The following is a 13,298-nucleotide window of genomic DNA, read 5'->3' as shown; positions in this document are numbered from 1 at the left end:
GTAAGCTCCTTGGGGAAGGAACTTGGTCTGTCTTGATCACGACTGTATCCCCAGTGCCTAGAGGAGGGTCTGCTGGTCAAGTAATATTTGTGTAGTGACTGAATAACAGTAGTTATTTCTTGAGTACTTCTTATGTGCAGTCAATGAATGTGGTACTTAATTTACTCAACAAACACCTATGTAGCTCTTACTACCTTCAAAGCACTGTTGTAAGTCATTACCAGTCACAACAATCCTGTAAACTAGTATGATGATTTCCTTCATTTTACATGTGAACAGAGAGGTTGAAGGAGTTAAGTAGTTTGTCCAACATCCTCTGCCTGGTAAATGTCAGTGAACCAGGGTCTCCAATTACTTCTGCTTTACCCCCCAACTTCATGTTCCTCCCTCCATGTCTCTGATGGGGTGGAGGTGTCAGAGGTAGGGACTGAAGTCAGGGTCACAAAATCTTGACTTTGCAGTTGCATGAAGTCAGGGGTGAAGTCAGAGGGTGAAGAACAATTAGCTTGGTTCTGGTGAGGAGAAAGGAATTCCTCAGCAATCACTTGAGTTTAAGGTAGGCAAATGAGAGACACTGGTGCATTATTCCTATAGAAACGTTTATGTTTCAGGTAGCACTGTTCCTATTATTGCAATGTGATATGTTGTATCATCTAAGCTAGAAAACTGGTCATTTTTTTACCTCATGCAAACAACTTTATACAACACCTATTAAGGATTTTTTCCTCATTTGTATTACCCAAGGAGGTATCATTTACTGTTTCTGAAACGAAAAGAGAAAACATGTGCTCTTACAACTTTACATTCAAGTATGCACTCATATATTATATTTAGTATGCCAAATCTACATGTGATCATTTTATGAATAATAATGGAAGCTGCCAGTTTTTTTTTTCTAACAAGACGAGGGCCCAGACACCAGTAGAATTTGAGGGTGAAGTGCCAATTTATAGGCTACTATTTTCATTGGCATCAGAAAGTAAATACTAACGTAACATCCTAAGTTCTCAGTCGTGCATAGATAAAAATAATATTCCTCAGTGTCACCTTAAAAAAATGCACAACATGAGAATTCCGAGTTATGTTTTATTTGGGGCAAAATGAGGCCTACAGTCCGGGAAACAGCATTTCAGATAGCTCTGAGAAACTGCCCTAAAGAGGTTGGGGAGAAGGTCAGTATACATGTGATTTTGGTGAAGGGGAAGTACATGCAATCCAGCACATAGTTTTTGCAGAAGGTTTTCGCCAGTCTTGTGAAGGTTCCTGCTAGTCACAAGGAGCAGACGTCACCATGAAGGATTTTAGTGCTTTTCTAGATATGAGGAGATACAAGAATTGGGCTCATAAATCGGCTCCTGAAAATATCTAACTATCTGAAGACCTGTTCTGCCAGTTTTTCCCAGAGCGCCTCATCTCTGCTCTCCACCCTGAACTCCTTTCAGGGGGCTGCTGAAAGTCAGCAGCCGCAGCAGCTCATGATTTAATCCTTGTAGAGGTAGATGGCAAGTGCCAAGGGCAAGTGCCAATCTGTAATTGACATCAGCTTTTAGGGAAAACCCAAAGCTAAATCCCCTCTACTGGATTTCTGAGGATCTGATTCAACAGAAAAGTTATTCATTTTATGAATTTCAATTTTTTTTCTTTCAGAGAAGTCACATTAAAATACAAATAGTAACTGTTTTAGTATGTTGGCTCTCAGATATTTTATTTGTAGGCCACTTCATTTGTTATTTTGTATAACTTAAAATCTAGATTGGTGGGAATGTATAATGGTGAAGCCAATAGAATATGACGCAGCCACTGTGGAAAACAGTTTGGTAGTTAGTCAAACAGTTAAACACAGAGTTGTCATATGACCCAGCAATTTTATTCCTAGGTATATGCCCAAGAGAACTGAAAGCATATGTCCATACAAAAACTTAGCATACGAATGCTCAGAGCAGCATTATCACAATAGCCAAAAGGTGGAAACAACCCAACTGTTCATCAACTGATAAATGGATAAACAAAATGTGGTATATCCATACAATGGAATATTAGTCGGCCAAAAAAAGGAATGCAGTACTGATGTATGCTAAAATATGGATAAGCCTCAAAAACATGGTACATGAAAGAAGCCAGATACAAAGGTCACATATTACATGATTCCACTCACACTAAGTGTCTAGAATGGACAAATCCATAGAGACAAATAGTAGATTAGTGGCTGCCAGGAGCTGGGGGTAGGGGTAATGAGGAGCTACTACTTAAGGTACAGGCTTGCTTTCTGGGGTGATGAACATATGATGGAATCAGATAATGGTGACACTTGCACACCTTGTGAATATTCTAAATACCACTGAATTATACACTTTCACAGGATGAATTTTATGGTATGAGAATGTCACTGCCCCCACAAAACCACCACCACCAAAAATCTGGGTTTGCTTCCCACCTCCCCACCCCTTAAATGTAAACAGTGCAATTGCTCATTTCCTCAAATTCAAATGCAAATTGCAGCTGGGTTACTGGAGGGTTGGGGGAGTGGCCAAGGAGAAGCAAGTAGTAATAAATGATGGTAGCCAACAGCTACTGAGGATTTATTGTATGATATGTATCGTGTGAAGTAGTTTGGTATGAGTGATAGGTAGTAGTAGGCTGAATAATGTAGTAGGCGGAATAATGGCCCCCCCAAAGATGTCTACATCCTAATCCTTGGAATCTGTGAGTATGCTAGGTTATATGACAAAGGAGAATTAAGGTTGCAATCAACTGACTTAAAAATAGAAGATTATTCTGGGTTATCCAGGTGGGTCCAATGTAACCTCAAGGTCCGTGAAAGTGTTAGAGAGAAGCAGGAGGGGACAATCAGAGAGATGGCAGCATGAGAAGAATTTGACCAATCTTGGAAAAGGGGGCCATGAGCCAAGGAAAGCAGGTAACCTCTAAGTTGCAAAAGGCAAGGGAACAGATTCTTCCTCAGAGCCTCCAGAAAGGAACACTGCCCTGCTAATACCTTGATTTTAGCCCAATGAGACCCATTTGGGACTTCTGACCTCCAGAATTACAAAATAATAAATTTGTAATATTTAAGCCATTACGTTTGTGGTAATTTGTTAAAATAGTAATAGGAAACTAATACATCAGTAAAGATCAGGTCTAATGCCATGAAGCTCTTAATGAGAATTAAGAGGAGAGGCAAACAAGGAGATACAGAGACAGTGAGTGAAGAAAATACAGCTGACCCTCCATATCCGTAAGTTCCGCATCCTCAGATTCAACCTACCAGAGACCAGAAATATTTAGGAAAAAAAAATTCTAGAAAGTTCCAAAAAGCAAAACTTGAATCTGCCATGGCTGGCAACTATTTACCTAGCATTTACATCGTATTAGGTATTATAATTAATCTAGAAGTGATTGAAAGTATACGGGAGGATGTGTGTAGGTTATTTGCAAAACTACAACATTTTATATAAGGACTTGAGCAAATGCAACTTTTGGTATGGGGGGGCGGGGTGTCCTGGAACTAAGCCCCTGTGTATACTGAGGGACAACTGTAACCCGTTTAAAACCAAGTACCAGTGGGTAATCTCATAAGAGCCAGTGACTTCTGCAGGTCTAGGCCCATATCATCTGCTGTTCCCCAGCACTTTATTAGGATAGCACTTCTAAAGTTCTATTAGAGGGGCTTCCCTGGTGGTGCAGTGGTTAAGAATCCGCCTGCCAATGCAGGGGACATGGGTTCGAGCCCTGGTCTGGGAAGATCCCACATGCTGCAGAGCAACTAAGCCCACGAGCCACAACTACTGGAGCCTGTGCACCTAGAGCCTGTGCTCTGCAACAAGAGAAGCCACCACAATGAGAAGCCTGCGCACCGCAACAAAGAGGAGCCCCCGCTCGCCGCAACCAGAGAAAGCCCAAGCTCAGTAACAAAGACCCAACGCAGTCAAAAATAAAAATAAATAAATTAAAGTTCTATTAGAAAAAGGCTTGAGAAATGTGCATAGCTAGATTTAACTTGGGCCCAAATTTGGTTTTCATTTCAGTTTCCCTCTGAACTGCCTAGGAGTTTTAGCTGGCTTTGAAATAACTTATGGTTTTGGGCAGGGCAGGATGTTTTAGTATCAGTCAGGAAGTGTCATCAGCTCTTGCTTCTATAGGAAAATAATAGCCCAAGTTCTAAAGGTAGAGTAGCTGCATAAAGGGTATTGGATCTGCCTCATTTTGAGGTCCCAGTGTCAGTCAGTGCCCCTAACAGTGCATTTAATAAAATATCTGTCATGATTAACACATACTGAGTACTTGTTTTGTGAAAGGAATTGTTCCAGGACCTTTCACACATGTTTATCTTATTTAAGCCACATGACAGCTCTTCAAAGTAGATATCTCCATTTAATAGATGAGAAAATTGAGGCACCCTTTAATTCCTCTCCCTAGGGAACCAGAATGTTTATTTTAGTTCCCAGAAGGAAAATACACTGCCTACTGCAGACTACTTACTCCTTTTCTAGCAAACCTATCCTCAAAGTTTCATCCCTGAAGCATCTCATTCCCTGGGGTGCTCTGGACTCTCTACCCTCAAAACCAGGTGAGTTATTAACACTGGATCTGGACTTAATGGGCTGCTTTCTGCCTACAGGGCCAGCTAATTAGTCTTAATTATCTCATTATAGATTCTAAGTATTTCCAGCTGCTTTTTTTTACCCCTATTGCCCACTTCCCCTCCTCCCACCAAATGTCTATTTTCCAGATAGTCTGTGCCAAGTCATGGACACAGGTGATATATTGATGTATTCTTCCTATTTATCAGAACATCAGCTATTTCTGATCAAGCTTCTCACTTTCTAAATCCTCCTGGGATATCTACCTCTGTGTTCTTTTTTCCATGAGAAGAAATATGCTTTAGCCAATTATTAGACATAAGAACAAATTTCAAAAACTACATTTGACTTTCACTGACCACAGAACTGTAATATACAAATAATAAACATGAATCTTATCTGTTTGATAGAAGTTTGGAACGTAATCCCTTCTCCCTTCTTCTCACTGCCCCCGAACCTCAAATCAATCATTCAGTCCAAATAGTTCAAATAAAAATGAAGAAGAAAAAGTTACACTGCCTATGCATTGAGAATACGAAAGGCAAAGTAACAGTTTAGCAAAAGTGAATGAGAATATGTGGTCAGAGGGCTACAAGTTATATGACTGACCTTTGGCAAGTCATTTAATCTCTCTGTACCTCACTTTTCTAACGGATAAACAATGCAATAATACCTATTTCATGTGGGCTGTCCTGAAGATCAAACAGGAAAATGTATGTCAAAGTGGTCTGCAAACCATAACTTTGTAAACAAACGTTAGTTATTATTAATAAAGAAAAGGAAAAGTTTCTTTCCTCAGTGTATTTTTACTTCTATCTTTAGTAGCTATTTCTAGAATACTCTTCCCTTTTTATTCAAGTCATTTACTTGCTATTTAAAATTTTTCAAATTTAAGCTAGAGATATCTTCAGGTGCCAATTACCTATTATAAGCCACAAAGGTAGATGGATACTATGCTACCTTCATCCCTAAAGAAAGAACTCTCTCTTAATGTCTATAAACACCATTTTAATATTAGTATCCCCGTGAACATTAAAAGTATGACTGCTTGTTAGAGTTTGAATATCAGAGGAAGGTACTACTCAGATCCCATCAACATGCTTCTCACCTGAGTAGCTCAAGATAAGGTGCAATCATAAAATGTCCAAGGAAAATAAACTATGACACCAAGCAATTCTAAATCTGTGGTTGGTAAAAACTTAATTTGCAACTAACAATATTTAGTTCTCTACAAAACAAAATCCTTTGTTGTATCTCTTTCCCACACTTCCCCTCTGCAATATTTGTCAACTGAATTCACCTCCATTCAAATTAAACAAAATAGAAGGTTTTTATTTATTCAAGTATTTTACACTGAACAGCTCCCTGGAGGTTCGCCATTTACTGACTTGGGTAATACTATCTTTCCTTTAGTTTATTAGATTGACAAAGTTAATTTAAAAATAACCTTGGGAACTTTAAGTGATTCTTGGTCAGTTACTATTTTCTCCTGTATGTATGCTATCTTATGAAGGGATTTTTTTGCATTAATTTTTTTTCTTTCTCTCTCTCTCTTTTTTTAAAAAATTTATTTATTTATTTTTATTTTTGGCCTCGTTGGGTCTTTGTTTCTGCATTCAGGCTCTTCTCTAGTTGCGGCGAGCGGGGGCTACTCTTCGTTGCGGTGCGCGGGCTTCTCATTGAGGTGGCTTCTCTTGCTGCAGAGCATGGGTTCTAGGCACGTGGGCTTCAGTAGTTGTGGCTCGTGGGCTCTAGAGTGCAGGCTCAGTAGTTGTCACTCACGTCCTTAGCTGCTCTGCGGCATGTGGGATCTTCCCGGACAAGGGCTCGAACCCGTGTCCCCTGCATTGGCAGGCGGATTCTTAACCACCGCGCCACCAGGGAAGCCCTGCATTAATTTTTATAATTTCTTAGAATACAAAAAATACATGGCCAACATGAAACATCATCATTCTGACGATGAAACGCTTTCAATTCTGTTCTTTATACAAGTGAACATTTCGTCTAGTTTAGCCAAGGAGCAATTTGATAAAGTGGTACAACTGTTTATTGTCAACACCCTCCCCCCCATTTTAATCTGAAATACAACCTGGGGCACATAGCCCCTAATTAAATTCATACAAAGTACAAATTATTGAATAGAAACCAAAATGCATTTCAAAGTAAATATCAATTAATGTGACACCCAATTTCTTCACCTTTTTTAATCACTCCAATGTGCAGGGCTTATACACAAAGCATATTCAATTTCTTTTGTAGGATTCAATTAGAATATGCTTTATATTTCAATCCAAGAATCACATCCAATGCTTTGCAAGCAGGTTGGTTAGGCGTTTTTTCTATGTGATTCTTACACACACACACAAAAATCACTGATATAAAAAGTTCCTCTTCAAATTTTTCTGTTTAATTTGAGAAGAATTCTCATGATCTAGTATTTCTGTCACTTAATACATGGATCTGTGCTTCTTTTGACAACATCACTACCTCTTCTTTCCTTGTTTCCATGACAGTGAACACCCAATAGAAAACTATAGAGCCATCTATATAGGAATTCTGACAGCAACATCCAGTCAATCTAGTTTGTGAGACAAGGCTTCAAATAATAAACCCGTGTTCAGCAGCACTCAACAAATGATTGTCTGTAAAGTAATAACTTGAACAGAGAGCAACAGGTGACTAATCGAGCACAAGAGTGGCCAAGTGTAGCTAATCACTTGCGAAAGTAATCAGCCACTTGATTTGTTGTGTCTTGGAGAGCCCAATGATCAAACTACTCCCAGAGAGAACACAGCAGGCTGAACTGATTTCAGGAGCCATGATTATGGCATTCTGGTTACAGTATACTTGTGTGTCATTCATTCGCCAAATACTAACTTAGCACCTACAATGTAGAGATACTGAGACTGGTACTAGAAAATATGAAGAAGGCAAAGTCTATACCATAAAGGAGCTCAACATATTTTGGGAAGAAGAGCAACTCTGGTTTGTAACAGGGGAAGGAAGCTCTGATAATATATACCACAAATCATCACTTGATGCTTGTCATACGCGTTTAGTTATTTTTAAAAGTGAAAAACACTAATAAATAAAAAAGTTTCTTTTCAAACAGTGTACAAGTTCCATGAGTGTAGCTGCTATTGTTTTTCATTTTATCTATTCCTAGATTCGATTTACTTACATTGAGCATCTACCATGTACCAGGTACTCCCACACAGCTTGTCTTTCCTCTTTCCCAAGGTACCTAAAAACTGCTTTCAGTGTAACAGATATTAACCTTAAAAAAAACCTCTGAACCAAAAAGTTTCAATTTATACTTTATATGTTCTTGGGTTAAATATTTCAAAGGAATCAAATCGTGCGAAACCTAATAAAACCCTATTATTCAATTATATATTTTTACTTCAGTCTCTCACACCTCACAGCTTACATTAAGCAATACTACATAAAAGTAGTCTTCAAACAGGCAGCGTGCAGTGCGGGGTCCTTCTGGGCATCATCATGACTATCAATTATCAATGCAAAGATAAGTGCAGTAGTTCTGTGAATACTGACAGTGCTGTCCTGTTGTTTAAGCTACCACAGATTTATGAGGGGTTCTTTTGTCCATACCGGCCGTACAAAGAAGGATCTTGACTCATTCCATTTCCAGGTCCTGAAGATGTGCGTGACATGAACCTCCTTCTAGGAAATATCCTTTAGCTAGTTCTGTTTAACTTTGGTCTCCCTGCTTCTTTCACTGTTTGACAGGTCATTAAAAGAGCATTTTTTAAGGCTTAGGAAACAAATTAAGTCTAGACAAGGGTGTTACTATCTCCTTTAATGCTTGGACAACAGGGAAAGCAAGAAGGCTAGCTCCTTGAGGGCAGGGGCCAGTATGCCTGACTGGTCTTTGTCTTGCCCTCAGGCCTCAGCACAGGGTGCTCTCTAAATGACTGTGGAGGACAATGACAAAGAGTCTGGGCTGCTCTTCTGTTCTCCAAGGCAGCAGCTGAGAGGTAATACAGGCCAGTGTGCAGCATGCAAAGCTGTCACTCAGATCCTCCGTTTGCCGAAGGTAGCAGATGATTGGGTTTTGCATGCCTGGTTTACACTCTTCAAATATTTATAGACAGTTTTCTTTGCCTCAAGCCCTACTTGTCACTTAGCCAAGTTTTACATACATGGTTCTTTTAATCTTTCTTTAGAAATCAATCCCACTGAGCTCCTTAGTCATTCTTGTTATATTTTTCTCAACTTTTGGCTGTTTGTCCTTCTGGTAATTTATTCTGTTGAAATGCATGAAAATAACATACATATGGAGCAGAGAAGGGTTTAGTCACCTTTTCATTACAAGGGTCAATGCCTTTTACATACAAAATGAAATTATTTATCCCTTTTCCTTATGTATGACCATGTTTAAAAAAAATTCATGTTTAAGTTGATAGATCAATTAATACATTGCAAGAGAAAGGAAGAAAAAGTATCATCAGTCTTACATTTTCTAAGGATGATATCATATCGTCATTGATTGAATTCTCTCGTATGTCTATAAACCGATTAATTTAACCTGCAGTATCCAAACATGGGGGAAAATGGAAATCCAGAATAACGTGCTCAACACAGAGAGGCTTAAGTGCCCATCTTAAGGTAGCTAGCTAGCTATCTACCTGTGGTATCGATACTTCTGGCTAACTTCAGCTTTTCAATGAAACAAAAACAAGTTAATTTTTCCCATTAGAAAAGTAATACAGTAAGGAAAATTTCAAATAACCAGAAATAAGGAAAAGTCACCTATAGTGCACTACTCAAAGACAACATTTAACATTTTTGAAGAATTTCATTTAAGCTTTTTTTTTGACGCATTGTTTTTTCCCTCCCAATGGGCATGCTCATAATCATTTGCACAGTTCAATACCTTACTTTTTTGCTTAATATTATAACATAAAACTTCATGTATTACTTTGTCTTCAAGTCATAATTTTTAATGACTACAGACTATTCCATCAAGTAAGTAGATATGCCATAATTCTATAATTCCCTGTTGTTGGACATTTACATCATTGCCATTTTTTTTCTAGATTAAATGCTATTACAAAGAAAATCCTTGTTTATAAAGCTTTTCTGTATTTATGACTATTCTTTGATTTTGTAGCAGTAAAATTAATGGATCAAAGGATACCCAGAAAATCAGTTTTGAAGTAAAGAGTTAATACAAGTACTATTTGAAGTGAAAAACACCACCTTATATACAAAAATTTGCCTTTTGGCTCTGATGCTAACAAGTGAATGCTCAAATCTCGGAAAGTTGTAGAAAACTGTCAAAGATGGCAAATTCCAATAAGTTAAATGTGGTACTCACAAATATGACACTTCTTTATTCACACAAGTATATTGTTGACCCCTTATTAATTAAGCTTAAATTCTTAACCTTACCTAGGTCTACCATCAGAAGACGAGTGAGGGCTGTGTAGAAGGTTGTTCGGCACCTGAAGTCACTGAGACTGTAACTGTCACTGATGCCAAGAAAGGGGAAGTGTTCACTCTGATGAAAGCAAGAGAGCATCCAAAGTTACTAAGCTTTACCTAAACTACCCGGAAAACTCTAATCAATAGTTAAAGGAAATAAGACTCACCGTGTGATTTTTTAACATGAATTTCACGGCATCTATCTTCACAAGTTTTTTTAAGAGGATATAGGTAATAGAAGTTAAGGAATCTGGGGAAATACAATTGTCTTATCAATAAGTAACAGATCACAAAATAACACTGAACTATAATGGCATCAATTTCTATTTATGAAGAATAAATATTTTTTCTAAAGAGTATTATTCCTATAGAAATGCCTTCCATTCTGTTAAGAATGATAATCCATTATTAACCAGTGCAATTACTTTTCCTATCTTATACATATTCTAGTTATGGAAAGGAAGAATGACTTTTATAATTAAGACAAAAACTTTTTTACTATTAAAGCCTTGATAGTGGAAAATTAAAACTGACCCTTTTTACATTTTGGGTGTAACATGGAACTTCTTTTCACTTAATATTATTTTATAAAAAATAATTATGAAAGACCCATAATAAGCTATCAAGAAAGAGAAAATTATTCAATTCTAAGAAACATGAGCTCAGTTAGTAGAAATCTAAGGAAGTTCTGCTTTAGATGAAGAAAATCAGAATACAATTAGGCGGATGTAGCAGATTGCATGTCCTCAAATATTGAAGGACAGGTTTAAAGGACCTAATATTTCTCAAGTACCTACTAGGTATAAGGCATTTTATATTTGTTAACCCACCTAATCTTCATAATTACGTTGTTAAATATTACTTATTATCTCTAATCTGTGGATAAGAAAACAGAAGCTCAGAGAAATTAAGTTACTTGCCCAAGATTATACATCTGTGGACTGAGAGTGCTGACATTTGACCTGAGGTTTGATTACAAAGGCTGTGTTCTTTCTACTGTACCACATTATCACCTGAACAGTTCAACTCAGAATGAGAATAGAGTTGAAAAGTCACAAAGCCTAAATAATTTCTGGTTAATGCCGTCATCAAAGAAGGGCTGAAGTGGGTTCTAAGAGCATCTATTCAGGACACAGACACCCTCTGCTCTTACTTAGGGTTTACCCTAAGTGTTTTCTAGCCATGTGTCTTCTACTCTAGCTAGGGCACCTCTTGGGCATTCCCTACATACTTACTCACACCTTTCTTCAAGCCGTGATAATCTTACATGGTTCCATTTATGTCCCAATGAAAACACTGGCTCTTTTCCTTCACATCATCATCAAATGCAGATGTATATTAACTCTGTACACTGGGGCTCATAAGCCTAATTTAAAATTTTAGGCACTCAGGTGTGGGTGTAAGAGTAGGAAATGCACTGGAACAAAAGTTAGGAAACCGGGGCTTTCAGCTTGACTACACCATTCAATCAGCAGGATGAGAGTCTGAGTACTATACTCAGCGACTCTTAGCCTTAGTCTTCCTCTTCAATTAATGAGGATATACCCAAGCTATCTTGGGTTGTGAGGACTGTTGTAAGGATCAGATGATGCAAATGTCTTTGTTAAATGTAAATCAGAGAGAAGACACAAAGAAGCAGAGAATGAACATTTACAGAATGCTTACTACTTGCAAGATTAATTCTCACAATCCCATGAGATAGATTCTATTTTTCAAATGAGGAAACAAACTCAAACAATGAAATAAAACTTTCCAAAAGACGGGCAATTAGGATGATTTACATTCAAGCCCCTCTGACTCTAAGGCAACCCATTCCAGTTGCATATTAAGCAACTGTGTATTTTGCTTATCTGTGTATTATACTGTAAACTTTCTAAGGGCAGTGGCCGCACGTATGCATTTTCCTCAGTACATTGCTCTCAGTGGGTGCTTGATGCACTATGTGTTTCTGGAAGGTTGAAACAAGATCAGGGCTGATAGGTAGCAAGTCTTTCCCTGCTTACAAAGATGCAGATTCGATGATTTTTTCCAGTGTAAATCACTGAGTAGAAGAATTGCCACTCAAACGTCACTCGGTTAAACAGGGGTGGGGATTAATAAGCTAAGAAATATCTTAAGTAATTACCAAATACAATTCTCTTACAATTGTGAAGTTAAAAGTGACAGGGTCTATGGGTAATAAGAATGCTGCCATTAATAGGAATCTTCCTGTCAGTGCTGCTAATAAACAGCAAGTCATGTTTTGACAACAGAATATTTATGGTAGCAATAAACAGAACATTCACAGGAAGAATCTCATATGCCAAAGACACATTTTCTGCAGAACTGCATCTGTGCACTTTGTACCAAGGCCAGCCTCACGGCCTTTTAATTACCTTCTAAAGAAAAAAAAAAAAAAGGTTAAGAGTGAATTTTTAAACTTTTTCAATAAAGAAAAAAATGAGTGTTCATCTGAATATTTATATTCCCCTATAGGAATTCAATTCAAAGCTAGTTACGGTCCTTAAGAGGATCTGTAATTTTTTTAAAAAGGTAAATAGATACGTCATTATAATCTTCATTCTTCTCTAAGAGACTAGGGTTCTTGTAAGTTGCACCATTTTAGTTGGGTGGCAGTACTAGGTTAGATTTCAGAGGCCTGTTGACAACAGTTTATAACAGTACACGTGGTAATGGTGGTTAACAGTAACAACAGTAGAAGTCCAGTAGAGTAAAAGAACTTAATAAAGGTCCCACATGGAACTTATACATGGTAGAGCCAAGATTCAAACCCAAAGTTCAAAGGTCTGTGTGACTTGAAAGTATAAGCTCTTTTCACTAGGCTATCTCATATCCATTTGATTTTAAAGATGCCAAATGATTCTACAGAGATCACTAGCTTCTTGAGATACAACTGAAACTGGAACTAGGTCCCAGAAGCAATAGGGAAACTGTTCTTTTAGGAGGCATCAACTCATAAGTGAGCCTTCATCACATCCAGGACTGAGCAAACTCCATAAACCTGGCTGATACTGACTGACAAACAAAATGCTCATAAAATTTCTGTCTATATCCATGTGGTTATGAAACCACTGACGAAGGTGAAGATGGCCTTACTGATAGTCAGCATGACAAATGGAGAAAGGCAAGAAAAAGTTGAAAGAATGGCGTATCTTAGAGATGGTCAAAATTTTGAAAATCTGCATCCTTTGAAAAGAAGGATAACCAAATCGAGAATGCCCTGGTTTCTTAACTTACAGGTACCACACACTTCAGCAGCTAAGGGGCACA

At 37.9% G+C, this 13,298-nt stretch overlaps 1 protein-coding gene across 3 annotated transcripts in view; it reads right to left on the bottom strand.

Moving 5' to 3' along the window:
- RANBP17 (RAN binding protein 17) overlaps positions 1-13,298 on the bottom strand; it is a 318,451-nt gene that overhangs the window by 77,375 nt on the left and 227,778 nt on the right. For all 3 annotated transcript variants that reach the window (XM_082622432.1, XM_082622433.1, XM_082622434.1), the window contains 2 exons: positions 10,196-10,259; positions 9,996-10,104 (listed from right to left, as the gene is read on the bottom strand). In XM_082622432.1, coding sequence (XP_082478558.1) covers positions 9,996-10,104; positions 10,196-10,259 — 173 coding nt within the window. The remainder of the gene's footprint in view (positions 1-9,995; positions 10,105-10,195; positions 10,260-13,298) is intronic.

This window comes from Mesoplodon mirus (assembly GCF_964341445.2).
Source record: "Mesoplodon mirus genome assembly, chromosome: 5".
Lineage (NCBI taxonomy): Eukaryota > Metazoa > Chordata > Mammalia > Artiodactyla > Ziphiidae > Mesoplodon > Mesoplodon mirus.
The sequence above is the reverse complement of the archived record's forward strand: the minus strand, read 5'-3'. Positions and strand labels throughout refer to the sequence as shown.